Below are 27,242 nucleotides of genomic sequence, written 5' to 3' on the forward strand. Positions count from 1 at the left end.
GCCAGGAAAATATTGTGACTTTATTTGCTACACTGACAGCAGCGCTGATGGGAGCTGGGCGCTGCTGTCCCTACGAGGGATGGTCCAAGGTGGGGGACAGTAGTCAATGCTTCCCCAGGGTTGGGGTGGTCTTGGGGCAGGAGTGTAGATGATCGCCAACCTCGGGGATGTGGTGGTGGTGTCGCTGGAGAGGGGTCCAGTTGGCGGCTCAGAGGCAGGGAGCTCCAGTGTGTGGGGTGCCCGTGGGCCTGCACTACCTCAAGGGGCCAGTGGGTAGCGGCGGCCAGGGCTGCTCGGCCAGCTCTCGTTCCAGCTGCTTGAAGCGCTTCTTGGAGGCCCGCTTGGGCCGGAGGCGGCGCAGGCAGGCCGGGAGGCACTGGTCCAGCATGTTCTGCAAATGGCAGGGAGAGGGTAGTGGGCAGCTGGGGCTGAGCTGGGGTCAACCCATCCCCACCTCCCTTCTCTCCTGCTGCTGAAACCCAGGGCGGGCCCCACCTCCAGCATGAAGGCCCCCACGAAGTTGAAGGTGACCAGACCCAGCAGTAGCAACTTGAAGCAGGTGTCAGTGATGTTCCTCAGTGCCAGCGGCCCCTGCAGGAGGCCAGGGACCAGGACAAGGCCCACCAGGATGGAGCTCAGGAGTGCCAGGGCCAGCAGGAAGGGCACTGGGGGCGGGAGAGTCTCTCAGGCAGGAGCCACACCCCTGGGACCACAGACACACATGCACACACCATCCACCCTCCATCTCTCTCCCATCTGTCCCCCCAAGTCCCCTCCCCAGGCTCCTCCCCCCTCTGCCAGCATCTCCTGCCCCGAGCCTGCAGCGGCACCATTGGTGTAGAGCGGCCGGCGGAAGGGCGCCCCCTTGGACACAGCTGCGGCCAGGATGAGGTACTGGAAGCTGGAGAGAGAGAAGACCACGGTGTTCTCGTAGTTGGGTAGGTTGTCTGGTGCAGGGACCGTCCTGTTCAGAGGCACGAACCTGGGAGTACAGGGATAGGGGTCAGGGTGGACGGAGGTGCATAGGGTGGACAGGGCGGGATAGGATGGGGGTGGTCAGCTCCCTACTCACCACGGCTGGGCTAGGGTCAGGAAGTAGCCCCCCAGCTGCACGCTGGCCACCAGGGCCACCTGTAGCAGCAAGCTGCCGAGCACGGGAATGCTGAGCAGTGCCCCTGGTGGCCGCACCCGCCCCAGGGCCAGCGCCGGCCCTGTTCGGCTCATGAGCACTGCCACTGTGGTGGTGATGACCAGGTCGATGGCCAGGAACTGCAGGTCACCCAGGTTGGTGTTGATCTGCCACAGGGAAGGGAGGGCAGAGGGAAAACTGAGACCTGGCCCTGGCTGCCCCTACTCTGATAGCAGAGGCCCCGCCCCTGTCCCAAAGGAGACTGATGGGGAAGGCATCCCCCAATCTGATGGGGGTAGTACTCTCCTGCCAGCCCATGGAGGAGGCACAGCTCTTGATTTGAGACAAACCCCTGGTCTGATAGAAAGGCACCTGTGCTGACCTTGGGGAGCCTAAATCTGAGCGAAGGTTTCCCACCCTCGGGAAGCTCCTTGACTTCAGGCAGACACAGGGACAGACCTGAGTACAAGATGTGCACTGCCCTGCCTCATTCGCTGGGGGTGAGCAGGTCGTGTGCAGAGTAGGGGAGGGGAGATCTCCTCCAAGCAGGGTGTGGGAGGCACAGCCAAGGTGTGGGGCAGAGCAAGTGTGTCTGGGGAAATGGGCAGATCTGTGGGGATGGGCCAGGGCCAGGGGCAAGGGTCTTGGCTCTGCCCCCATTTTCCCTGCAGATGGGTGCTCCCGATGTTAGCCCCTGACAGCTGCTGCCATGTGAGGACCTAGTAGGCACCGGGCTCCACGCCTGGTGTTCTTCTCGTCTCCCCTGAGCCTTGCCGCCTCCCCAACCACACAGCTGGAGAGTAGCAGAGTCAGGATCTGAGCCCACGTCATCTCTCCAGGACCTGCTGGCTCTGAGGCACATGGCTGTGTCCCCTCCCTGGTCCTGGAACAGCACTGGGCATGGAGCTCACAGATACTCACTGTGTAGAGGATCAGGACAGAGATGAACTGGGTCAGGCTGTACAGGGCCATGTACTTGAAGACGCTGAATGACGTGTCAAGGGAACAGCGCCCCTCCCTGGGTGGCAGGGCATGGACATTAGGGGCCCAGGTTGGCTGACCAGCCTTGCTGAGCCCTCGCCCTCCGGCCCCTGCCTGCCTTACCTGATGACCATGGGCACACACTCGATACTGGCCATGCTTGAGGTGAAGGGCGAGACCACTGAGGCTTCTGCCTGGGACAGTGAGATGCCAACATCGGCTGCCTTCAGGGCCCCGCAGTCATTGGCGCCGTCTCCACACATGCCCACACAGTACCTGAAGAGAGTCGTGGGCAGGTGTGGCCTGGGGAACGACCCCACCCACCCCAAGAGTGGGCTGGCAGAATATGATGACAGCTGGGCCCCTAATACCACATGGTGCCTCGTACACAGGTGCTCAGTGAGTAGATGCATTATCATTATCATTATTTTTTTGAGATAGATTTTCACTCATGTCGCCCAGGCTGGAGTGCAATGGTGTGATCTCAGCTCACTGCAACCTTCACCTCCTGGGCTCAAGCAATTCTCCTGTGTCAGCCTCCTGAGTAGCTGGGATTACAGATGCCTGTCACCATGCCTGGCTAATTTTTTATATTTTTAGTAGACTGGGTTTCGTCATGTTGGCCAGGCGGCTCTCAAGCTCCTGACCTCAGGTGATCCGCCTGCCTTGGCCTCCTAAAGTGCTGGATTACAGGTGTAAGCCACTGTGCCCAGCCTGTTAATTATTTTTTTGAGACAGTCTCACTCTGTTACCCAGGCTGAAGTGCAGCGGTGTGTGCAATCACGGCTCACTACAGCCGGAACCTCCCATGCTCAAGCAGCCCTCCTGCCCCAGCCTCCTGAGTAGCTGGACAACAGGTATGTGTCATCACACCTGGCTAATTTTTAAATTTTTTGTACAGATGGGGGCTCAATTTGTTGCCCAGGCTGGTCTCAAACTCCTGGGCTCAAGTGATCCTCCTGCCTTGGCCACCCAAAGAGCTGGGATTACAGGCATAAGCCACCGCACCCAGCGTACAATGATTATTTTTAGCATGAAAGACTCGGGAGAGCCTGCCTGCTTTTGGTGTGGGGGGTGACAGCTCTCTGATCCCTGAGGAGGAAGACAGGGCCCTAGGGAAGGAGGGAGGGACAGACAGACAAGGTCAATCCCTGCAGACCTTTGCCCACACCCTCTGCTGAGCACTCACTGAAGCTTCTGTAGCTCGCACACCAGCTCTGTTTTCTGCTCAGGGGCCATTCGGGCAAAGACAGTGCCCTGGACCAGGACCTGGGGGCACACGGAGATGGGGGAGGGCTGAGGCATCCACCAGGGAGAATGAGCCAGGAGAGAGACAGAGCCGGGGAGGTGCAGGGAGCCAGGGAGCTGGGGGTAGCCCTACCTTGGGCAGCAGCTTGGGGAAGTGCTTCACAATGATACCAAAGGTGGGCCCACTGAGGGCCAGGTGCCTGGATCGGGGGTCTGGCTCCACGGTGTAGCTTGCAGCCTGGTCAGGATCCTGGGGGCCCAGGAAGCTCAGCTTAGCTCCCCCTGCCCACCCTGGAGAGTTGGGGCCTGGGTCAGGTGACACAGGGGTGGGGTCACAGGGTGCAGTACAGCTGAAACTCTAGGTTAGCCTCACCTTAACCCCATTCACGTCTGCGGGGGACTCCATTGGCAGGAACTCGAGGGAGGCGGGCTGACCCCGCTCAGGGTGGGTAGCATGGACGATGATCAGATGCTCCTGGGGGGCCACCATGCCACAGCCCCGGGCCACAGTGACTGCTGTCTGCAGGTTGTCCCCTGGGGGATATGGGGCAAGGTCAGGATCTGAGGCTATCTGGGGAGGCCGTCCTCATCCTGATCCTTACAGATGGAAAACAGGCTGGATGAAATCTATCTGCCACCACCAGCCAAATGAACTGAGGCAGGTTATCAACATCCCTTTCCCCAGTTTCCTCATCTGTAGATCCAGGCATCAAAGGGTCTTAGGAGAAACTGGAGCCCTGGGCTGGAGCTCCACATATACTCCTTTTCTTTTTTTTTTTTTTTTGAGACAAAGTCTCCCTCTGTCGCCCAGGCTGGAGTGCAATAGCTTGATCTCAGCTCTCTGTAACCACCTCCTTCTTGGGCTCAAGAAATTCTCCTGCCTCAGCCTCCCAGGTAGCTGGGATTATAGGTACTTGAAACCATACCTGGTTAATTTTTTTGTATTTTTAGTAGAGATGGGGTTTTACCATGTTGGCCAGTCTGGTCTTGAACTCCTGGCCTCAGGTGATCCCACTGCCTTGGCTTCCCAGAGTGCTGGGATTACAGATATGAGCCATCAAATTCTCTTTTTTTTTTTTTTGAGATGGAGTTTCGCTGTTGTTACCCAGACTGGAGTGAAATGGCACGATCTCGGCTCACTGCAACCTCCACTTCCTGGGTTCAAGTAATTCTCCTGCCTCAGCCTCCTAAGTAGCTGGAATTACAAGCGTCCACCAAAACACCCAGCTAATTTTTTGTATTTTTAGTAGAGATGAGATTTCACCATGTTGGCCAGGCTAGTCTTTTTTTTTTTTGAGATGGAGTTTCGCTCTTGTTACCCAGGCTGGAGTGCAATGGCACAATCTTGGCTCACTGCAACCTCCGCCTCCTGGGTTCAGGCAATTCTCCTGCCTCAGCCTCCCGAGTAGCTGGGATTACAGGCGTGCACCACCATGCCCAGCTAATTTTTTTGTATTTTTAGTAGAGACGGGGTTTCACCATGTTGACCAGGATGGTCTCGATCTCTTGACCTCGTGATCCACCGGCCTCGGCCCCCCAAAGTGCTGAGATTACAGGCGTGAGCACTGCGCCCGACAGCCAGGCTAGTCTTGAACTCATCCTCAAGTTATCCCCCGCCTTGGCCTCCCAAAGTGCTGGGATTACAGGCATGAGTCACTGTGTCCAGCCATTTTGTATTCTTTGTAGAGATGGGGTTTTGCCATGTTGCCTAGGTTGGTCTTGACTCCAGGGTTCAAACAATCCTTCTCCCTTGGCCTCCCAAAGGGGTGGGATTACAGGCGTGAGGTACCGTGCCAGGCTAGAATCTTTCTCTTCCTGCTCCCTGAGCTTGTCACAGATTTTGAGGCTGACATTATCCCCATTTCTCAGAGGTGCAACCTGGAACCTGGAGCGGTCACCTGGCAAGTGAGTTGCCGGGCTGGAACACAGGCTGTCTGACCGCACACCTGGGCTCCCTGGAAGTCACTCCATTCCTCTAAGCCCCAGTTTCCTCATCTGTCAGATAGGGTTGATGATTAACACTTGCCGGGGGATACTGTGATTCGTGAAATGTTTGAAAAGGACCTGGTCTGAAGCAGGAGCCCAGAAAGATGCCCCAGGAAGGGGCGGATTCTGCCCTCCTACCCTGGGCTTTCACATGCCACTGTACCTGTCACCATGACGGCGCGGATGCGGGTCCTCCGCAGAGCCTGGATAACTGGCGTTGTCTGCGGCTTCAATAGGTTCCTCATGACCAGCAGCCCCAGGAGGCTCAGTTCCTGCTCCACGGTGTCCCTGGCAGGTGGGCAGATCCAGATCAGAGGTCATACAGTGACCAGGGCCCCTCTCCCAGCCACCAGGCAGGGCATCTTCCCTGGGCTCTGCCTTCAGGAGAGCCTCCCTCTGCCCAGTCCTCAGAGAAGATGGGCCAGGGGACAGGCCCACCTCGTCAGTTGCTGGGCTGCTTCCAGGCTGGTCACAGTGGGCAGCGGCTTGCTGGCCAGGGCCACGACACGATAGCCAGCAGCTGTGTAGCTCTGCAGCAGCTGGGCGAAGTCAGTGGGCACTGCCAGGGAGAGGGGGGTGTCACGAGGAGGGGATGGCAGGCACAGAGGCTGGGCACCCACCCAATTCTGTGCCAATGCCCAACCAGGTGGCCTTGGGGGCTGCCCCCTGCACCTGTCTCGGGGTTGCAGAGCCCTGCCACCAGCTCTGGGGAGCCTTTGACGTAGGCCTCAGGCTGAGGGGCCCCTGGCCACGACACCACCACACTCATGCGCTGCAGAGCCGAAGAGAAGGGGAAGCGGTGGAGGACACTGACTGGCACAGGGGGCTCGTCCTGCAGAGTTGGAGAGGCAGCTGAGGTGCTGGCTGGGGAGTCCACCCCTTTGCCCTGTACCTCACAGGCCCCCCTCAGCTCACCATTTCCTGCAGCTGGAGCTCCCAAAGTGGGGGTCTCATCACTGCTAAGACTTGGGTCCCAAATGCCAAGTCCTCGGCTGGCTCCTCCTCCAGGACCTGGCAGGCAGGCAGGGAAGGTTGGTGTCTGGGGGCTTTGGCTCAGAGAGAGATTTGAGCTAGACTCAAGGAAGACTTCCTTCATGGGAGACTGGTCGGTGGGTTAAGAACATGGGCTTTGGAGCCAGGTGGACTCAAATTCAAACTCTAGCTTTGCTGCTTCCAAGCTGCTGGGTGACCAGGGACACGTTTCTCCAAATCTCCCAGCTTCAGCATCCTCCGTGAAGCAGCATTTGAGCTTGCTTGCCAGGGCTTGGGGAAGAGGAAATGAGACCAGGCCCCTGCAGCCTCCAGCTGGTCATAGTAGGCACTCAGCATGTGTCCTGGCCATTATTATTTTATTTTTATTTTTAAGACGGAGTCTCACTCTGTCATTTAGGCTGCAGTGCAGTGGTGTGATCTCAGCTCACTGCAACCCCTGCCTCCTGGATTCAAATGATTCTCCTGCCTCAGTCTCCTGAGTAGCAGGGACCAGAGGTGTGCTCCACAACACTCATCTAATTTTTATATTTTTAGTAGACACAGGGTTTCACTATGTTGGCTAGGCTGGTTTTGAACTTCTGACCTCAGGTGATCTGCCCGCCTCAGCCTTCCAAAGTGCTGGGATTATAGGCATGAGCCACTGTGCCCAGGCTCTTATTATTACTGAGACAAGGTCTCATTCTGTTATCCAGGCTGGGGTGCAGCAGCGTGGTCACAGCTCACTGCAGCCTCATCCACCCGGGCTCAATTAGTCCTCCCACCTCAGCCTCCTGAACTACAGGCACGCACCACCACGCCGGCTAATTTTTGTATTTTTGGCAGAGATGGCGTTTTGCCATATAGGCCAGGCTGGGGTCCTGGGCTCAAGTGATCCTCCCATCTTGGCCTCCCAAAGTACTGGGAGCCACATTACAGTTTTGAGCCACTGTGCCTGGCCTATTATTATGAATGGTGGGCATAGTAAGAGACCACCCTCGAGGACCTAGAGGGAAGATGGGGTGGGGTTCTCTAGGCCCCACTGCCAAGAAGGATGGGGCTGACTTGCTTGGCCTCCTCACCCAGCCAGTAGACTCCACCATCTTCAAGTCCATGGGGTCGCCCACGGGGGTGTCCTGGAGCCGGCTAAGGGCATGGCAGGTGGCCAGTGCTCGGAGCAGTGGCCCCACAGGCAGGCGGCGGGGCTCTGGGACCAGTGGCAGGAATGCCCGCCCCTTCAGGGGCACCACCCCCATCACGTCTAAGCCGTCCTCAGTGAGGGTGCCCGTCTGCGGGAGACAGGTGGGTGGGGCAGTGATGAGTCTTAGAATGGGGGGTGCCCTGCTGAGCTGGGTATCCAAACCCCAGGCCAGGCGGACCCCCTGGGAACCCCAGGAAGCTGAGCTGGAGCTGCCTCCCCAGCCCCCACTGCTTCCCTGTCTAGCAGCATCTCTCCCAGGAAGTCTTCTTTACCTCCCAAGATTAGGGTAGGTGGTTTGCTCTGGGTTCCCATTCATGGCCTCTTCACTTTCCCACATTTGGTGGTTAGAGGCCCTGGCCCACAGCTGGCACTCAATATGTTTGTTGAATGAGGGCATGAGTCAATGCCTGCATTCCCCACCCTAGACTTGAACTGCACAAGTACACCTCTGGCTCCTTGGTTAGCCTGGGAGCTGTGGGAATCTGGTCACCCACTCCACAGTTTAAAAGCTCTCTGTGGCCCTCAACACCCTCTGAATGTCATCCAGCCTCTAGCCTCTGCCAACCAGGCCACTGCCTACCTGGCCCTGTCCTGCCCTACCATTCCCTGTGCCCAGGTGTGCAGTCCATCTGTGCCATGCTGCTCCCGCCTTTTACCCTTGCTCCTCCCTGAATGAGGTCACTGAGGGGCCTGATCAGGGGGCTTCCTTGACTGCCTTCTCTCTAAAGAAGTGTCCCCACCTACAACCCATCATGCTGACCTACTGGCTGCCTTCCTAAAACCCACTGCTTACCCCTTTCCCCCCTATCCCCATCCCCACAGCTCTTTTGTGCATTCCTGGATCACTTATTCTGGTGGGGGACACATTCCAGTGACCACAGGATGTCTGTGTTGGTCACTGCTGGGCGCCTAGGGTTGACAGCAGTAAGGGATGCACACTAGAGCCCAGGTCCCTACCAGTACTTTTTTTTTTTTTGAGACAGAGTCTCCCTCTGCTGCCAGGCTGGAATGCAGTGGTACAATCTCGGCTCACTGCAACCTCCACCTCCCGGGTTCAAATGATTCTCCTGTTAAAGCCTCCCAAGTAGCTGGGATTACAGGCACATGCCACCATGCCCGGCTAATTTTTGTATTTTAGTAGAGATGGGGATTCACCATGTTGGCCAGGATGGTCTCGATGTTGACCTTGTGATCCACCCGCCTCGGCCTCCCAAAGTGCAGGGATTACAGGCATGAGCCACTGTGCCAGCCTTTTTTTTTTTTTGAGATAAGAGTTTCTGTCACCCAGGCTAGAATGCAGTAGTGTGATCTCCACTCACTGCAACCTCTGCCTCCCGGATTCAAGCGGTTCTCCTGCCTCAGCTTCCCAAGTAGCTGGGATTACAGGCATGCGCCACCACGCCTGGCTAATTTTTGTATTTTTAGTAGAACGGGTTTTCGCCATATTGGTCAGGCTGGTGTTAAACTCCTGACTTCAGGTGATCTACTCGCCTCAGCCTCCAAATCCCAAAGTGCTGGGATTACCATCATGAGCCATGGCACCCAGCCCCCAACCAGTTCTTTAACACATGATTCTAGACATTTTATCCGCCAGACCATGAGCCCAGTGAGGGCAGGAGTAGGTGGGGTGGGGGGCGGGGGTGGATCCTCTGGGGGTTTCCACCCCCAGACAGGACCTGTCGTCCTGTGGGCACTGCTAAGAGAGTAACTCGGGTGTTGGGGCCTAGCCAGGGTGCCTGTGGCTGTCCCACTCCCCTGAGCCAACCCCACCTGCAGCCCCACCTTGTCAAAACACACCAGCTGCAGCTTGCCCCCCAGGTTGATGCGCAGGGGGTGGATACAGAAGATTCCCTGTCTCCGCAGCCGGCTCTGGGCGTAGAGTGTGCACACGGTCATGGCAGCAGGCAGGGCGGGTGGCACCACCACAGTCACCAGGTCCAGAGCCCGGATCACAATCTCATTCAGAGGCACCTGGCAGGGGGCACCGTGAATGTGAGCATCCGGCTGGCTGGCCCTGGGCCCTGCTGGCAGCACCCCCCAGCCCCAAAGGCTTACCCGGTTTCCATGGAGGATGAAGATGCTGTAGATGGTGCCGAGGAGAGCTGGGGGGACAGCGAGGGACTGAGTGGGATTTGGGACCTGGACTGGGGGCTATGGGCAGAGGAGGGTACAGGGGGCCACTCACCCAGGACAGAGAGGGCAGCCACAAACTTCATGCTGTGTTTATAGAACTTGAAGTTGATGGGCCGGGGATGCAAGATGGAGCTCACCAAACCCCCTTTAGCTGTGCAGAACCCTGGGGAGGAGGCGGGGACCCCAAGGCAGGGAAGCTGGAATGAGGGTAGGTCTCCCCACACAAGCCCTCCCGACCTGGGCCTCTGGAGTTGCAAGACACGATGTTTTTTTTTTTTTTTAAGATGGAGTCTTGCTCTGTCACCAGGCTGAAGTGCTGTGGCGCGATCTCAGCTCACTGCAACTTCCACCTCCCAGGTTCAAGCAATTCTCCTGCCTCAGCCTCCCGAGTAGCTGGGACTACAGGTGTACACCACCACCCCCAGCTAATTTTTGTATTTTTAGTAGAGATTGGGTTTCACCATGTTGGCCAGGATAGTCTCAATCTCTTGACCTTGTGATCTGCCCTTCTTGGCCTCCCAAAGTGTTGGGATTACAGGCGTGAGCCATCATGCCCAGCCGGGAAAGGATGTTTTGCGATTAGCCATCACCAGGGTAGAGTCGTAACAAGTCTGGCCTGGCTCTGGTAGGCTCTTTATAAAGCTTTTTAAAGGTTTTAAAGAAGGCACTAGTGGATAGTATCTAAATACTGGGTGGTTCCACTTAAGATCCAGACACAGGGAAGACTCCTGCCTGCTCACTACATCCCTGCCCGCTCCAGCACTGTAAACCCGGCGGCTCCTGCAGACCTTGCAATGTTTGGTCTCGGTCTGGCCCAACTTCTCCTGCTAAGATGGGAGTGCTCAGGCCCCACTTAGGGGGCTACTTGCTGGAGGTCCCTCAGAAGGGCAGCAGAAGTGGGCATGGGGTCCAGGGTTTCAGGGCCCACTCTGCCCCAATCCACCTCTCCCACGGGTGCTGAGCCCAGCATCTCTCTCAAGCCCATCCTCCTGTCTCATACCTGTGCGGGTCACCACTGCCAGGACGTGCGGTCCCACATAGGCCCGGGCCTGCAAGATGAGGGTCCCGCAGAAGAGCGTGTGCCGCCGGTGTGTCTCCGCGCAGTAGGGCCCCAGCCCCTCTGGCAGTGCCGTCTTCAGCACTGGAACACTCTCTCCTGGCAGGAAATGTGGGGTGTGAGGCCCACTCCACACCTCTCCCTCCCACCAGCAAATCAGGAGTTATGTGTAGAGTTCTCCCTTAAGCCCTAGGTCTTGGTTAACTCTGTAACCAGGTATGAACAAGATATCACAGCTCCATTTTAGAGAGGAACAATGAGGCTCAGAGAGGACAGAGACATAAAGGCACAGGGACACACTCCTGGAAGCGGGTGGCAGCCAGCTCCCAGGAACCAGCCGGGGAGTCAGTGTGTGTGTGGGGGCATCGTGTGTGCAGTGGGGCAGGGTGGGGGAGTTGTCCTCGTTCTGCTGTAATTATTTTATAACATACATGGAGTGCTTTTCTAACTCTAACCAACAGAAATATTTACACAGGGCCAGACACAGTGGCTCATGCCTGTAATTCCAGCACTTTGGGAGGCCAAGGCTGGCAGATTGCTTAAGGTCAGAAGTTTGAGACCAGCCTGACCAACATGGTAAAACTCGGATTCTACTAAAAATATAAAATTAGCCAGGTGTGGTGGTGGACGCCTGTAATCCCAGGTACTTTGGAGGCTGAGGCAGGAGAATCGCTTAAACCTGGGAGGCAGAGATTGCAGTGAGCTGAGATTGCACCATTGTACTCCGGCCTGGGCAACAAGAGCAAAACTCCACCTCAAAAACAAAAAAAGAAATAACTCAGATGCGCTGGGCTGGCTGTTCATGCTTCACCTCTCATGCTCCTAAGCACTTTGCACAACTGTCCAGGAGGGACTAACAGCCATCTTAGAGAAGAGGAAACTGAGGCACAGAGATATTAAGTGGTAATGGCCCAAGGGTGTGAGGTTAGCAATTGCTAAAGCCGGGATTGTTACTTGAAGAGAAAAAGGAAAAGGAGGCCGGGTATGGTGGCTCACGACTGCAATCCCAGCACCTTGGGAGGCTGAGGTGGGCAGATAACCTGAGGTCAGGAGTTCAAGACCAGCCTGAGCTACATAGTGAAACCTTGTCTCTGTTAAAAATACAAAAATTAGCTGGGCGTGGTGGTATGCACCTGTGGTCCCAGCTACTCAGGACGTTGAGGCATGAGAATCACTTGCACCCAGGGGGCGGAGGCTGCAGTCAGCTGAGATCATGTCACTGCACTCCAGCTTGGGCAACGGAGCAACACTCCGTCTCAAAAAAAGAAAAAAAGGAAACTCAAATGAAAACTTCTGCTGCAGGGCAAACGGTGGATGGCAGGGAAGGAAGCTGCAGGCCAGGGGCTGGGGGCTCACCTGTCAAAGAGCTCTCGTTCACCATGCACTCGCCGGTCACCAGGGCGGCATCACAGGGCATCAGCCCGCCCTCCTGGGGCAGCACCAGGCAGTCTCCGGGCACCAGCTCACTGGAGTCCACCCACTCCTCCTCTGCAGGCAGGCAGGAGAGGAGCTCAGGTAGGTGGGGCCAGCCCCAGCCACCTCCCCCTGCCCTCCCGCCCCTTCCCCCTGGGCTCTAGCTCCTCACCTCCCCCTGGCCGGCACACGCACACCTGCATGGACAGCTTGACCATGTCCCTTAGAGTCTGGCTTTGCTGTGGGCATGAGACAAGAGAGGTATGGTTGGGTGGAGGCCCCTGGACACCCCCTGCCCCGCCCTTGCCCGCATCACATCACTCACCTTTCTGGTTTTGTACAGCGACAGGCAGATGGAAACGGCAGAAATGAGGAAGATGCACAGGGCGTACCAGTAGTAGTGGTCGGCCAGCCACAGCGCGATGCTGAAGGCCTGGAACCCGTAGTAGGGGTTCAGTGCCTGGGGGAGGGGCAGGAGGCAGGATCAGGCCCTCGTCCCCAGGGCAGCCCAGCCACAGGCCAGGTCTCCTGTGCCGATGGGAGCAGAGGGCCCACTGGCTGCCAAAGGACTGAGCCAGGCCTTTCTCCTGATCAGCCCCATCCCCACCCACTCAGACATCCCCAGGGCCCTCCGTGTCTCTGTTCTAAAGAGGACAAGGTTTACGACCAGCCTCGGCAACATGGCAAAACCCCATCTCTAAAAGAATAACAAAGATTAGCCTGATGGGGTGGTCTGTGCCTATGCTCCCAGCTACTCAGGAGGCTGAGGTGGGAGGATCACTTAAGCTGGGAAGGTGGAGGTTGCAGTGAACTGAGATCTCACCACTGCATTCTAGGCTGGATAACAGAGTGAGATCCTGTCTCAAAAAAATATAAATAAAGAGGACAAAGGTATTTACTGAACCCCCCCACATGCCAAGAGCTTTAGCTAAATGTCATACAATGGCAATGACAATTCCATAAGGCAGGTGCCACCATCAGCTCCGTTTGACAGATGAGCAAACCAAGGCACAGAGAGGTTAAGCCACTGGCCTAAAATCATATAGCTTTGGCCAGGTGCCGTGGCTCACGCCTGTAATCCCAGCACTTTGGGAGGCCGAGATGGGTGGATCACCTGAAGTCAGGAGTTTGAGACCAGCCAACATAGTAAAACCCCATATCTACTGAAAAAAAAAAAAAAAAAAAAAAAATAGCTGGATGTGGTGGTGGACACCTGTAGTCCCAGCTACTTGGGGGGCTGAGGGAAGAGAGATCGCACCATTGCACTCCGTCCTGGGCAACAGGAGCAAAACTCCGTCTCAAAAACAAAAAACAAAACACATAAACCACATGCCTCCTAAATGACAGACAGTGATTTATATGGGCCAGACTCAAAGATCTCTCTTTCTCTTTCATGGTGCCTGCCCCTAGTCAGAGGGCTGGGATGTTCACACTTTATTCTAGATGTGTCCTGGTCATTGGCTTCTCTTTGTCCCTGTGTGACCTTAGCCATGTCACAGCCTCCCTCTGAAGCCTGGGTTTCTCAGGTGTGAACAGTGCAGTCCCAGGCCTGACCCATGGGGTGGTCAGGAGCATGAAGGTGGAGGATGCAGAGAGGACCTGGGCTCTAGAGCGTGTCTCTGGGCACCAGTAGATGCTCAGGCTGCGTGGATTTGCCTCTTGGCCTCCAATCCTGCAAGTGGCACCCCAATCTGTGGCCCAAGCCTTGGGCGAAACCGCCAATTCCTGAACCTGGTCTCTCCGGCTAGGCTGACTGCGGCAGGTTCTGAGATGACACTCCTCTATGGAGAAGGAGCAGCTGATCTGGCTGCCCCTTTAAAATGGCCCAGAGGAGGCAAGCTCTGGCCCAAGGTCACACAGCAAGCCAGACCAGGGCTGGGGCAAGACCCAGGGACAGCCCTACCTCATCCACCAGCAGCTGGGGATAGGACTTGACGGGTATGCTGATCACGTTGGGGCCATAAATGGCCTTCCTGGAAGAGGAGATGAGGCCAAGCCATCAGAAGGAGGAGGTCCTTCACCCTTCTGGGATGAAGGAGCTCCCCATTTTACAGCTAGGGAAACTGAGGCCCAGAGAAGGCAGGTGACTGGAAGGCAACCACATTGGGAACAACACAGAGGGCGCCCGGGCCCAGGGCAGCACTGACCTCACTGTTTGGTCCTGGAGGCTGAGGCCATGGCGGAAGCGGTGGATGTCATCACAAGAGCGGCCGTGGTCCAGCAGGCTGGGGGTGGGTGGGAGGGGACATGCGTGGGCCATGGGGCCTGAGCCCTGCATCCCCGACCGTGCAGGCTGGAGACTCCAAGCTCCAGGCCCCGTCCCTCTTCTGCCACACTGAGCTCCTGGGAGCAAGTAAGCCCCCTGTGAACCCAAAGCTTGGCTTTGCCCTTTTGTTCCTCTGACTGGGCCCCAAACCAAGTCACCAAAGGAAAACAACGAGAGATGATGCTAATAATACCAACAGTGAGAAGAGCAGCTGTTATTTAGTGATAGGGCACTATTTACACTGATGATACCTTGGGCAAGTCACTTAACCTCTCTGTGCCTCAGTTTTCTCATATGCAAAACGGGGGCAGTGACAGCACCTACTATCTAGGGCCACAGGTGGATTAAGTAAGGCAAGCCTCTCAGGCAGATCACCTGAGGCCAGGAGTTTGAGACAAGTCTGGCCAACATGGTGAAACCCCATCTCTACTAAAAATACAAAAATTAGCCAGGTGTGGTGGATGTGCCTGCCACTTGCTAGGTGATAAACACGCCAGCAATTTTTGCTATTATCCCCATCATGCAGCAGAAGCTGTTGCTGCCATCCCCATCTCCCCTCTGCCTCACCTCCACCTGAAAGCTGGACCCTGAAAACACCTGTCTTTACCTGAGGACTTCCAGCTGCATGTGCATGCTCTGCCTGTGAGCCCAGAAAGCAGAAAATGCAGAAGAGTTCCTGTCCCATGACCGATAATGGCAGGGAATTGATGGGTAAGTGTCCCAGCTCCCTCACTAACTGTGTGAGGTTGCCCGGAGGGGTGTGTGATCTACACTGGCCCAAGGAGATCCCAGGGTGACTGAACTTCGGGTGTCCATGGCTGTGGCAGCCAGCATAACCTCCCTCCTCTTCCACCCCTTCCCCAGCACTGCCCAGGATCACCTTCAAAACAAACCCCCTGCCTTTGAGCCCTTATCTGGGGGTCTGCTTCTGGGGCATTCAAACTAAAGTGTGTGGGCATGGTGCAGTGACTCACACCTGTGATCTCAGCACTTTGGGAGGCTGAGGCTGGTGGATCATCTAAGGTCAGGAGTTTGAGACCAGCCTGGCCAACATGGCAAAACCCCGTCTCTACTGAAAATACAAAAATTAGCTGGATATGGTGGGAGGCACCTATAATCCCAGCTACGTGGGAGGCTGAGGCAGGAGAATCACTTGAACCCAGGAGGTGGAGGTGCAGTGAGCTGAGATTGTGCCATTGCACTCCAGCCTGGGCAACAAGAGTGATACTCCGTTAAAAAAAAAAAAAAAAAAAAAAAGACCAGGGGCAGTGGCTTACACCTGTAATCTCAGCACTTTGGGAGGCTGAGGCAGGAGGATCACGAGGTCAGGAGTTGGAGACCAGTTTGGCCAACATAGTGAAATCCTGTCTCTACTAAAAACACAAAACATTCACTGGGTATGGTGGGTGTGCGCCTATAATCCCAGCTACTTGGGAGGCTGAGGCAGGAGAATCATGTGAACCTGGGAGGTGGAGATTGCAGTGAGGTGAGATCGAGCCACTGTACTCCAGCTTGGGTGACAGTGTAAGACTCTGTCTCAAAACACACACACACACACACACACACACACACAAAGGTGTGTGGTGAGCTCATGTTTCTTGTTTTGTTTTGGTTTTTGAGACAGAGTCTTGCTCTGTCACCCAGGCTGGAGTGCAGTGGTGTGATCTTGGCTCAACTGCAACTTCTGCCACCCAGGTTCAAGTGATTGTCCTGCCTCAGCCTCCCAAGTAGCTGGGAACAAAGTCACTGCCACCATGCCTGGCTAATTTTTGTATTTTAGTAGAGACGGTGTTTCAGCATCTTGGCCAGGCTGGTCTTGAATGCCTAACCTCACGGATCCACCCACCTCAGTCTCCCAAAGTGCTGGGATTACAAGCGTCAGCCACTGTGCCTGGCCCTAGCTCATGTTTCTTAAGTGTTTCGTAGGTGGCAGAGCAGTGACTAAACCCTGAGGAGACTGTCCTGAGTCCAGAGCTGATGGTATGATTTACACTGGTGTCACCACCTCGGACCAGACGCGATGCCAAGCTCTACGTGAATTATTATCTATTTCACTGCCAAAACAATCCTAGGAGGCAGAAGTTATCTCCATGCACTATTTACAGACAGAGATGCACAGGCCTGGAGAGGTTCAGTAACCTGCCCAAGGTTTCAGAGATCAAAAGCAACAGAGGTGAGAAGGGAGCCCAGGCCACGCCATGCCACTGTCTGTGCCCAAACCAGTGCCACTCTGGAAGGTGACATGAGCCGCACAGAGCCTGACTCCTACCTGACCTGGTAGAAGGCTTGCTGGGTCTCAATCCAGATATAGCGCTGGCCCCGGAAGAGGTAATACCGCAGCACCCGCTTCTGGGTGGAAGAGAGGAGAGGATGGGTTGGAAGCTGTCCCTGGCCCCAGAAGCAGTGTGCTTGTGTTGGGAGCTGAGGGATGGGAGGTAGGGGGCAGGGACTGGTGTCACCAGACAGAGAGGTGGGAGGGGCTTGAAAGTGTGCACGTGCTCAGACAGCATCCTGGACGTTTGGGACAACAGAACCAAAACGTGGTTGGAGAACATGAAGCCTGACTCCCCCATTGCACAGATCATGAAACTGAGTCCCAGAGAGGGACAAGGACTTGTCCAGAGCCCGTCCGACCACTCACCTCTTCCTCGTTCTTGTGGAGCTGGGCTGTATCCTTCCAGGCACCCTCTGGTACCACCCCCACTGCTGCCTGGCTCCGGCCATCCTCCACCTGGACCTGTGGGGGTGGCTCCAGGCTGGGGAGAGGGGTGGGGGTTACTCTCAAGCTCTGGGAGCTGCCCTGGCACCACCCTGTGCTCAAAGAGCCACCTTTCCTCCCTCTAGGACGGGAGGAGCCAGAGTCAGCCTTTGTGGTTGGTGGGGGCGTTGGGGGTGGGGGAGGTTGGAGAGGCCAGGGCAGGGGCTTCTGGGAAGGGGTGATGGGGCTGCCTCACCTGCCCCCGCCAATGGCCTCAGTCTGCACCTGGACAGTGAAGAGCTGCCAGGAACTATCCTGGAACACAGAGGTATGGGCTCAGTCCTGGAAGGGTCCCCTCCCCTCCCAGGCCCTGTCGCACAGCAGGGGGCCCTTGCTGGAGAAGGCAGACATCAAGGCTATGGGGAGCCCTCAGAAATCACCCGACCAGTCCCTTCTGCCCACTGCTCAGACGGGAAAGCTGAGGTCCGGAGAAGAGCAGGACCTGCTTAGTGGCCCATGGCAAGTCAGTTGCCGGGTTGGAACCCAGACATCCTCCACCCGCCCCTGACCCTCACGGTGCTCCTCTAGCCCAGGCTCGGCCTGACTCTCACCTCTTTGTCTCTTATTTCGATAACGAGTGTTTCGGCGTGGGCCAGGTTGCAGGGCCGGAGCCGCAGCCGCACCCCCCACAGGGGCTTCCAACGGAAGAGCAGCAAAGGGATCCCAGCCATCATCCAGACCACGGCGTGATAGCCTATGACCCTCCATGGACTGCCGCAGTAGCCGCTGAGCCTCTGTGAACACAACGAGAGGGCCCAGGTCGGGCTGGGGCCGCACTGGAGTAGGAAGCTGGGGTGTCTGGGTGGGCCTGGGCATCACACCCACCCACATTTCCCTGACCCACTCTGCCCACTTACCACGGATGAAACTGAGGAGCTGAGGGGATCTATTGATGTCCCTATCGTCAGGGTCCCATAACCGGTGGGCGTGCTGCCCACGAGGGGGCTGCTGTCTGTGGACAGAAAAGAAAAAGGTCATTTGGAGAGGTGCCTCCTCCTCTTAGTTCCTTAATAAGCATTCAGCCTGGGCCTGGTGGCTCACACCTGTCATCCCAGCACTTTGGGAGGCTGAGGCAGGTGGATCACTTAAGTTCAGAAGTTTAAGACCAACCTGGTTAACATGGGGAAACCCCATCTCTCCTAAAAATACAACAATTAACCAGCATGGTGGCAGGTGCCTATAATCCCAGCTACTAGGGAGCCTGAAGCAGGAGAATCACTGGAACCTGGCAGGAGGAGGTTGCAGTGAGCCAAGATTGCGCCACTGCACTCTAGCCTGCGCAAGCATGAAACTGTGCCTCAAAAAGGAAAAAAAAAAGCACCTTGTCTGATAGAGCCCTAAGCTCCTATCTTCCTGGGTCCCTTATCTGGCTCTTCGGTCTTCTGTTGGTTCTTATGCATAGTGTCTTTTTAAATTTTTTTTTGAGACAGAGTGTTACTCTGTTGCCCAGGCTGGAGTACAGTCAAGTGATCTCAGCTCACTGCAATCTCTGCCTTCTGGGTTCAAGCAATTATCCTGCCTCAGACTCCCAAGTAACTGGGATTATAGGAAGGCATCACCACTCCCGGCTAATTTTTGCTTATTCAATCCCTGTGCCCAGCCCAGGCCTGGCAGTGAGGAGATGCAAAGTAGAGTCTGGACTGATAAATGATCAGCTCTGCAGGGCTATCTTTACAGATGGATAAACTGAGGCTTGGGGAATGGTATCAGACAGCTCTATTGCAGATACTCCTTTTTTTTTTTTTTTTTTTAGAGACAGAGTCTCGGCTCTATCACCCAGGCTGGAGTGCAATGACATGATCTTGGCTCACTGCAACCTCTGTCTCCCGGGTTCAAGCGATTCTCCTGCCTCAGCCTCCCGAGTAGCTGGGATTACAGGTGCCTGTCACCACACCCAGCTAATTTTTGTATTTTCAGTAGAGACAGGGTTTCACCATAATGGTCAGGGTGGTCTTGAACTCCTGACCTCAGGTGATCCACCTGCCTCTGCCTCTTAAAGTGCTGGGATTACAGGCGTGAGCCACCATGCTGGCCTAATTTTATATTATTTTTGTTTTGTTTTTGAGATGGCATCTTGCTGTCGCCCAGGCTGGTGTGCAGTGGCATGATCTCCGCTCACTGCAACCTCTGCCTCCTGGGTTTAAGCGATTCTCCTGCTTCAGCCTCCCAAGTAGCTGGGACTACAGGTGTCTGCCACCAAACCCAGCTAATTTTTGTATTTTTAGTAGAGACAGAGTTTCACCATGTTGGTCAGGCTGGTATCAAACTCCTGACCTCCAGTGATCCGCCCGCCTCGGCCTCCCAAAGAACTGGTATTACAGGTGTGAGCCACCTTACCTGATCTAATTTTGTATTCTTAATGGAGATGGGGTTTTGCCACATTGGTCAGGCTGGTTTTGAACTCCTGATCTCAGGTGATCAGCCCACCTCGGTCTCCTGAAGTGATGGGATTGCTTTAGGCATGACCCACCAAACCTGGCCAGTCTCCCCATTTTATAAATGAGGAGACTAAGGCTCAGAGACACAGAAGCCCCAGCAGTAAGTGGTGGAGCCAGGAAGCTGCAGCCCAGCGCCTGTGCTTTTGGGCCCATGTGTGCACTTCTGGAGAAGAAGGCATATGTCCTGTACCTCCTAAGACCTCTCTCAACCAGAAAATTTGAAAACCAAATTAACCAAAGCCGCACCGATGGCCAATCTCTCTTCCCATCCACTTGATAGATTCAGGAAATAAATGATGGCGCAGCCAGCTCTAGGAAGAGCCTGGTCTCTGCAGAACATGCACATGCTTTAAGTAATATAATTGCTGTTGTTATTGAGACAGGGTTTCACCCTCCCTTATCTACCTCTTGAGTAGCTGACACTACAGGTACACAACACTATGCTCTAATTTTTGTTATTTTTTGTAGAGACGGGGTTTCACTATGTTGCCCAGGCTGGTCTTGTAGGCTCAAGCGATCCATCCACTTCTGCCTCCCCAGATGCTGGGACTACAGGTGTGAGCCACCACAGCCGGCCAGTAAGACAGACAATCTTTATTTCTATCTTGTGTCTCTTCTAAATATGGGAGTGATGTGCTCTATCTTAAATATCTGACATTAAAACACACTGTTGGCCGGATGTGGTGGCTCACGCCTGTAATCCAAGCACTTTGGAGGCCAAGACGGGTGGATCACCTGAGGTCGGGAGTTCAAGACCAGCCTGACCAACAAGGTGAAACCCCATCTTAAAAAAAGAAAAAAACCCCACACTCTCGTGCACACTACACAGAAGCCTGCAGCTCCCAATTACTGGAGTGTCTGGGCAGGCCCAATAGAAGGTGTAGATTCTTGAGGCTGGTTGGGGGGCGTAAGGCCAGGCTCATGGAGACCCCCTAACCCCTGCCTGCCTGCCTGCCTGCCTGGTCCCTGGGGTGGTGGATCTGGTTGGCTGGTTTCACTTTCACTTTCTGGTCCCAGTCCAGTCCCCGAGTGCCCTTTGTTGGAGCAAGAATGCCATTTCCTTCCCTTCCCGATGACAACCTGCAGGAGAGCAGCTACCACTGAGGGCCTCTCTGCTCTCTGGCTGGCGGCAGCGGGGGGAACCCACTTTGGCTCCTGGCCCAGGGTGGGGGGCAGAGAAGTAGGCATTCAGGATGACTGATACTGCCTGGCTGGGCTTTTAGATCCTTGGCCACTGACAAGCCACAGCCTTTTATTTTTGGTCTCTTTTCAGTACGTCAGCAGTCCCAGCCGGCACTGGAGTTCCAGCTGAGGTTCACCCACCCTGGAGGCTGGCTCCCTGAAGTGGGACAGGGTAGGAGTTTCTTATCTTTTAAGGCTCATCTCTGGATGTTTCTGGGGTATAAGGGAAAGAACACCCCAGGGCTACAAGGCGCCAGATGCTGTTCCAAGAGCTTTACAGTCATTCATTTATTCCTCACCACACCCCAATGACGTGGGTACTACTTTTAGCCCTACTTTACAGATTGGGAAACTGAGGCCCAGGGAGGTGAAGCAAGTTGCCCAAAGGCCACACATCATCATCATCATCATCTTCTTCTTCTTTAACATGAATGTGTTCTTGGTTCTCTTCCAAGCAAGCTGTGTTTTGTAGAGCAAGTGCCTTTGCCTCTCTGGGCTTCCATTTCTCATCTCCAGGATAATAATCCCGAGGCATCTGACAAACAGGGAGGCAGGAGCCGGCTCAGCACAGGCATTTGAAGTTCCAGGGGTGCTAGCCCAGACAGGTGGGTAGCTGCCAGCACCTGGGCCAGGGGGGCGTGGCTTCTGCCCACCCATTTCCCGGGCTCCCATCACCCTCTCTGAAGCCCCAGCTGCCCCACTGCTCCCCAGGCCCATTCGACAGTTCTCCTTGTGCCTTAAAACCCTCAAGCCAGCAGCCCAGTGGGCTCAGGGATGGGAAAGCAGCTGGTACCCTGCTGGGCTTGCCCTGAGCCATCACTGAGGTACTGATCTGATTTCCTCCCGAACCAAGCACACAAGGTGGGCTCCCGTATCCAGTCTGACAAAGGAGAGCACCGAGCGTCAGGGGCAGTTGCCCTGACTTGTCTCAAAGCTGGAACAGGGCTGGCCTTCTTCCCAGGTCCTCTCTGCCCCGAACACCTACTTCCTGACACTCCATCAGCATCAGGCTCATAGGAGTGTCACAGCCCTTCCTGTCCACAGTGCCTGCCATGTGCTGGGGGGTCAGGAAACACTGATTGACTGACTGAATGAATGCCCATCTCATGGACACAACAGAGCTTGAAGGCAAAGGTGCTAGGAGTGGGGTGTCAGGGCTCCAGCCTCTTCATTTTTTTTTTTTTTTTTAAAGAGATAGGGTCTTGACCAGGCACAGTGGCTCAGGCCTGTGATCCCACCGCTTTGGGAGGCCAAGACAGGTGGCTCACCTGAGGTCAGGAGTTCAAGACCAGCCTGGCCAACATGGTAAAACCTCATCTCTACTAAAAATACAAAAATTAGCTGGGCGCAGTGGCACGTGCCTGTAATCCCAGCTACTCAGGAGGCTGAGGCAGGAGAATCGCCTGAGCCCGGGAGGTGGAGGTTGCACTGAGATGAGATGGTGCCACTGCACTCCAGCCTGGCGACAGAACAAGATTGTCTCAAAAAAAAAAAAAAAAGGCAGGGTCTCACTCTGTCACCCAGGCTGGAGCACGGCGGCACAATCCCAGCTCACTGCAGCCTTGAGTTCCTGGACTAAAGGAGGTTCTCCTGCTTCAGCCTTCTGCATAGCTGGCACTACAGGCAGGTACCACTGAACCTGGCTAATTTTTTTTTAGTTAGGGACAGGGTCTCACTTTGTTTCCCAGGCTGATCTTGAACTCCTACCTCACTCAGCCTCCCAAAGTGCTGGGATTACAGCATTTTGGGCCTTAAGCCTCTTTATGAAGAACCTTTTCTTCATAAAGAGGATGGAGGCCCCAGGATGTAAACAGTGGTCACCCCGGGAAGTTCTTCTTACGTCTATCATATGACTGTCACTTCACAATGACACTCTCTCAGTCAACTTTGGCAAGAAGGAGGGGAGCAGGACTTGAAGAAGTCACAGCTGTGGAAACCTCCAGAGCCCTTCCCTGCAAGGATCAAGCCCGGGCACACCTGTGGAAACCTCCAGAGCCCTTCCCTGCAAGGATCAAGCCCGGGCACACCTGTTGATCCCCATCCATAGCCCAGTCTCCCCAGAGCTGCTGCAGGAGGGGATCTGAGCTCTCACCAGCCCAGCCCAGCCCAGAATAGGCACCCACAGGCTGCATGGTGCCATTGCTTTTTTTTTTTGAAACGGAATCTTCTTCTGTCTCCCAGGCTGGAGTGCAGTGACAAGATCTCAGCTCACTGAACCCTCTGCCTCCCAGGTTTAAGCTAATTCTCTTGCCTCAGCTTCCTGAAGTAGCTGGGGACTACAGGTGCACACCACCCCACCCAGCTAATTTTTGTATTTTTAGAGATGGGGTTTTGCCATGTTGGCCAGGCTGGTCTGGAACTCCTGACGTCAAGTAATCCACCCACCTTGGCCTTCCAAAGTGCTGGGATTACAGGCTCGAGCCACTGTGCCCAGTCTGTCATTGCTCTTCTGATTAACAGCAACTCCCACGGAGTGCTTACCATGTACTGTGGAAGCCCCTCAGGGTGCTAACTCAAAGAATCTTCACACACAACCCTCTGAGGTAGTGACTATTTTTTTTTTTTTTGAGACCGAGTCTTGTTCTGTCACCCAGGCTGGAGTGCAATGGCATAAATCTTGACTCACTGCAACCTCCGCCCCGCTTCAAGCAATTCTCCTGCCTCAGCCTCCTGAGCAGCTAGGATTACAGGCACACACCACCACACCCAGCTAATTTTTGTATTTTTAGTACAGATAGGGTTTCTCTATGTTGGCCAGGCTGGTCTCAAACTCCTGACAAGTAATCCACCCGGCCTCGGACTCCCAGAGTGCTGGGATTACAGGCGTAACCACTGAGCCCTCTGGTAGTGACTATTATTATCCCCATTGTCAGCATGTGAATTCCTTGTCCAAGGTCATAGAGCTTGAAAGGGTTTGAGAAGCTGGAAATGAGTGCATCTGAATGAGCACATTCTTCTTAGTTCCTCCCTACAGCCATCCCATTAAAAGTACAGATGAGGATTCCCATTTAAAACAAAGCCCAGAGAGGTGGATTAACATGAATAAAGTCACACAGCAATGAGTGGCAAGACTGGACTTAAACCTGGTCTGAGGTCACAGCCTGGGGGCAATGTCGCCAGCACAGTGTGGAGCGAGGAGGGGCTAGAGCCAAAGCCATTGGGACCTCTCATTTCCTGCAGAAGCCTTGGCTTCCTGCTGGTGACCTGGCAGCCGCTCAGGGCGGCTGCCTCCTTCTTAGCTATGGTTCCTCGGTGGCAGGGAGCTCCTGTCTTCTGCCAGGATGGGGCGGGAGTGTGTGTGAACCGTCTTCCCATCTTTGGAGGTGGATTCTAGGGGCCGTCTTTCCTCATTCTTTCCCCTCCCTCACTGGGGGTGCACTCTAGGCTCTGGGGCTGGGGGATAAGTGACAGATACTGAGATGAGACCTTTCTGGATGGGGGAGGGTGACTGGACCCATTCCCAGCAGGTGGGATTTAATTTATTTATTCTGAGATGGAGTTTTGCTCTTGTTGCCCAGGCTGGAGTGCAATGGTGCGAGCTTGGCTCACCACAACTCCATGTTGGTCAGGCTGGTCTCGAACTCCCGACTTCAGGTGATCTGCCCACCTTGGCCTCCCAAAGTGCTGGGATTTGCCTGGCTGCAGGTGGGATTTAACTTAGACCCTGGAGGAGTGGACGTAGGGCATCTGGCCTGGGATGGGTCGCATGGAGGGTGTGGCCCATGCATGACCCTAGGTGTGATGGGTTTTCTCTGGGGGCCTGAGGCAGGCGGTCAGGAGTGGCGCTGTGCCCCAGGACAGCTACCCAGGAAATGGGGTCCTGGCTTCCCCAAGCCCATTCATTCATTCAGCCCAGAGGGGTAACTGCCCAGAGGCCCGAGGATGCAGCCGCCTCTCCCACCTGGACAATCGTCACTCGGGATGGGATTCGATTAAGTGGGCGTGAGGTGCCCTCCCCGCCCCTGCACAGCCCCAGGACCCTCTAGCACAAGTGCCCGGCTGCCAATGCCGCGGCTGCGGGGTGCAGGGGAGGGGAGGGACCGGCTGTGCGCGGCGGCACCATCCCCCCCACTCCCCCCGGCGTCTCTGGGAAGATATCCGGGCCGAGTCCCCGTCAAGGGGAGAGGATGGCCCCAGGATCCCCGCCCAGGGTCCGCTCTCTGGGCTTACGACTCCACGGTGGGGGGCGTCGCCCCACGGGCGACGACGACTGGCGGTTCAGGGACCGCGGCAGACTCGGGGCCGACCCGGGCTCCACACTCACCTGCCTCCATGCCGGCTCCTCGCGCTCATCGCCGGCCCCGGCGCTGCGGCCCTTGGCCTGGGCCCTGGCGTGCGCAAGGCCCTGGGCGGAGGAGAGGTCCGGGCGGCCTGGGGCTGGGGGCGCGGGGCTGGCGCGGGACGGGCGAGCGGGGACCTGGCTGCCAGGCTCTGCGCGGCTCCGACACTGCCGCAGTCCCTCCGTGCGCGCCGCAAGCCCCGCCCGGCCCTCTGCGGCCCGCGCCACGCCCGCGCCGGGGATGCCGGGACTTGTAGTCCCCGTCGGCTCCCCAACATACGCCGGGGGCGGGGCGCCCGGAGACTAGGGACAGCCCCGGACGCACCGACACAAGTCACACGGAGTCAGCCCCCTTGCACGTCCCAGGGGTTAGGGACTGTGCATGCTGGTCCAGCTCTCCACTTCTTCCGGGTTGTGCGACGGTGAGCAAGTCACTGACCCTCTCTGGCCCTCTTTTCCCAACCTGTAGCGTAGCACTGCCTGCTTCTCCCAGAACTGCTGCAAGGATCACACAAGAAAATGCGTGTTGGCTGGGCGCGGTGGCTCATGCCTATAATCCCAGCACTTTGGGAGGCCGAAGCGGGTGGATCACGAGGTCAAGAGATCGAGACCTTCCTGGTCCACATGGTGAAACCCCGTCTCTACAGAATATACAAAAATTAGCGGGCATGGTGGCACGCGCCTGTAGTCCCAGCTACTCGGGAGGCTGAGGCAGGAGATTGCTTGAACCCAGGAGGCGGAGGTGGCGGTGAGCCGAGATCACGCCATTGCACTCTAGCCCAGGTAACAAGAGCGAAACTCCGACTCAAAAAAAAAAAAAAAGAAAGAAAAAGAAAATGCGTGTCAAGCATTTGAGACAGTGCCTGGCGCTGCTTGATGAATGCAAAGAAGGAAGACACAACTGCCCAGAGATTCACAGGGTCAGATGTGCCCCCCAACCCGGAGACCCAGGAGAGTTTCCCATGATGCACTGGAGGCCTTGAAATGCCAGAGAAAGAAGCTTCACAGCGTCACCTGAAGACAAACCTGCAGAGGGCGGATTCATGGAGACCCCTGAAAGGCACCAGAGAAGTCATACCTTCGTGCAGCATCTATCCTGCTACCCCACAGTGACTGCCACAGGCCTCGGTCCCTGTCTCCAGAATCTCTGGGCAGAGAAGCTCCAAAGGGAAGAGTGGATCTGTGAGACCCCAGGGCAAACAAGGGAAAGTTCACGTTAGGGCCAAGGACAGGACCATCGGTCATTTGTCCAATATGAATTTATGGAGTGCCAGCACTGCTCTAGGAGATAGGGACATGAGTGTGAACAAAACAGAGATGCCTGCTGTCTGCTGGGAAGTAGCCCCAGTCAAGCAAAGGAAAACTCCAGCCATACCCTATTGTGGAGGGGCTGGAAGGAGATACAGCTGTGATGGTGGTGAGGGTGGGGGCAGGGAATAGACTCCAGAATCGAAAGCAGCGCCTGATTCATAGCAAGATCCCAGTGAACATATGGTACAGGAACACGCATTGGCAGGACTTGCTGGTGGATGGGCTGTGGGGGTGCAGGAATGTGTGGAATTCAAATGCTCCCCAGGGTTTTGGCCTGAGCAGCTGGGGACCAGTGGAGCCATTTACTCAGCTGGGGCAGGCTGCCTGCGCCAGCCGGTTGGGGGCCATTCCCATGGACCACCTGGGGCATGGGACTGGCTTCCTTGGGTCAGGTGACAAGAGTTGTTTGATCTTCGAGTGACATTTCCAGGGGAGGCCGGCTACTTGTCAGAGCCCCCATGACCTCCCCCTGGGTTTAGACCAATTCCTGGCAGGAACCCAGTCCCCAGGGCAGCAGGAAGGCTGGGTTTGGAAATGGCTGGCTCAGGTGGCCTTGGCAAGAGGTAGTATAGTACTGTGGCAAGGGGCTGGGCTCTGGCATCAAAAAGACATGGATGCTTTCATGAGTTGCTTTCAGGCTGTGTGAGCTTTAAAAAGTCATTTTCCCTCTCTAAGCCTCTGCCTCCCCTCATGTACAAAATGGAAGCCGTGGAGAGGATGAAATGAGATGGTAGGAACTTAGTAGAAGCCAGTTACCTACTTTCTTTTTTTTTTTGAGACAGTCTCCCTCCATCGCCAGGCACCAGGCTGGAGTGCAATGGCGAGATCTTGGCTCACTGCAACCTCTGCCTCCCGGGTTCAAGCGATTCTTCTGCCTCAGCCTCCCGAGTA

At 55.7% G+C, this 27,242-nt stretch overlaps 1 protein-coding gene across 50 annotated transcripts; it reads right to left on the bottom strand.

The window, feature by feature from the left end:
- ATP13A2 (ATPase cation transporting 13A2) lies at nucleotides 1-25,210 on the bottom strand. Of its 50 annotated transcripts, none has more exons than XM_078330487.1 (29): nucleotides 25,026-25,210; nucleotides 17,999-18,093; nucleotides 17,693-17,875; nucleotides 17,338-17,396; nucleotides 17,025-17,139; nucleotides 16,653-16,729; nucleotides 14,265-14,342; nucleotides 14,021-14,090; nucleotides 12,443-12,577; nucleotides 12,290-12,356; nucleotides 12,061-12,192; nucleotides 10,648-10,803; nucleotides 9,700-9,810; nucleotides 9,570-9,616; nucleotides 9,297-9,485; nucleotides 7,396-7,602; nucleotides 6,260-6,355; nucleotides 6,017-6,116; nucleotides 5,783-5,903; nucleotides 5,508-5,632; nucleotides 3,732-3,892; nucleotides 3,492-3,608; nucleotides 3,300-3,379; nucleotides 2,234-2,386; nucleotides 2,051-2,147; nucleotides 1,073-1,296; nucleotides 831-982; nucleotides 496-665; nucleotides 1-391 (listed from the first exon to the last, which is right to left on the bottom strand). In XM_078330487.1, exons 1-29 carry the CDS (start codon nucleotides 25,033-25,035, stop codon nucleotides 254-256), a joined length of 3,465 nt encoding a protein of 1,154 aa, XP_078186613.1. In that variant the 5' UTR covers nucleotides 25,036-25,210; the 3' UTR covers nucleotides 1-253. The 50 variants fall into 50 exon arrangements, with proteins under 50 accessions (XP_078186613.1, XP_078186610.1, XP_035163786.1 ...); XM_078330484.1 differs by having other exon boundaries at nucleotides 2,234-2,413; XM_035307895.3 differs by having other exon boundaries at nucleotides 6,017-6,176.
- Nucleotides 25,211-27,242: the final 2,032 nt, after the last annotated feature.

The sequence above is a fragment of the Callithrix jacchus genome, chromosome 7 (assembly GCF_049354715.1).
Source record: "Callithrix jacchus isolate 240 chromosome 7, calJac240_pri, whole genome shotgun sequence".
In the NCBI taxonomy this organism is placed as follows: domain Eukaryota; kingdom Metazoa; phylum Chordata; class Mammalia; order Primates; family Cebidae; genus Callithrix; species Callithrix jacchus.

What these genes read in the sequence shown, in the direction of transcription:
- ATP13A2 (XM_054258798.2), bottom strand. An exon ending in CAAGCCTTCTACCAGGTCAG is followed by an intron (nt 14,343 to 16,652) that starts GTAGGAGTCAGG and finishes ACCCACCCCCAG; the next exon opens with CCTGCTGGACCACGGCCGCT. An exon ending in CGTGTGCCGGCCAGGGGGAG is followed by an intron (nt 12,193 to 12,289) that starts GTGAGGAGCTAG and finishes GCCTGCCTGCAG; the next exon opens with AGGAGGAGTGGGTGGACTCC.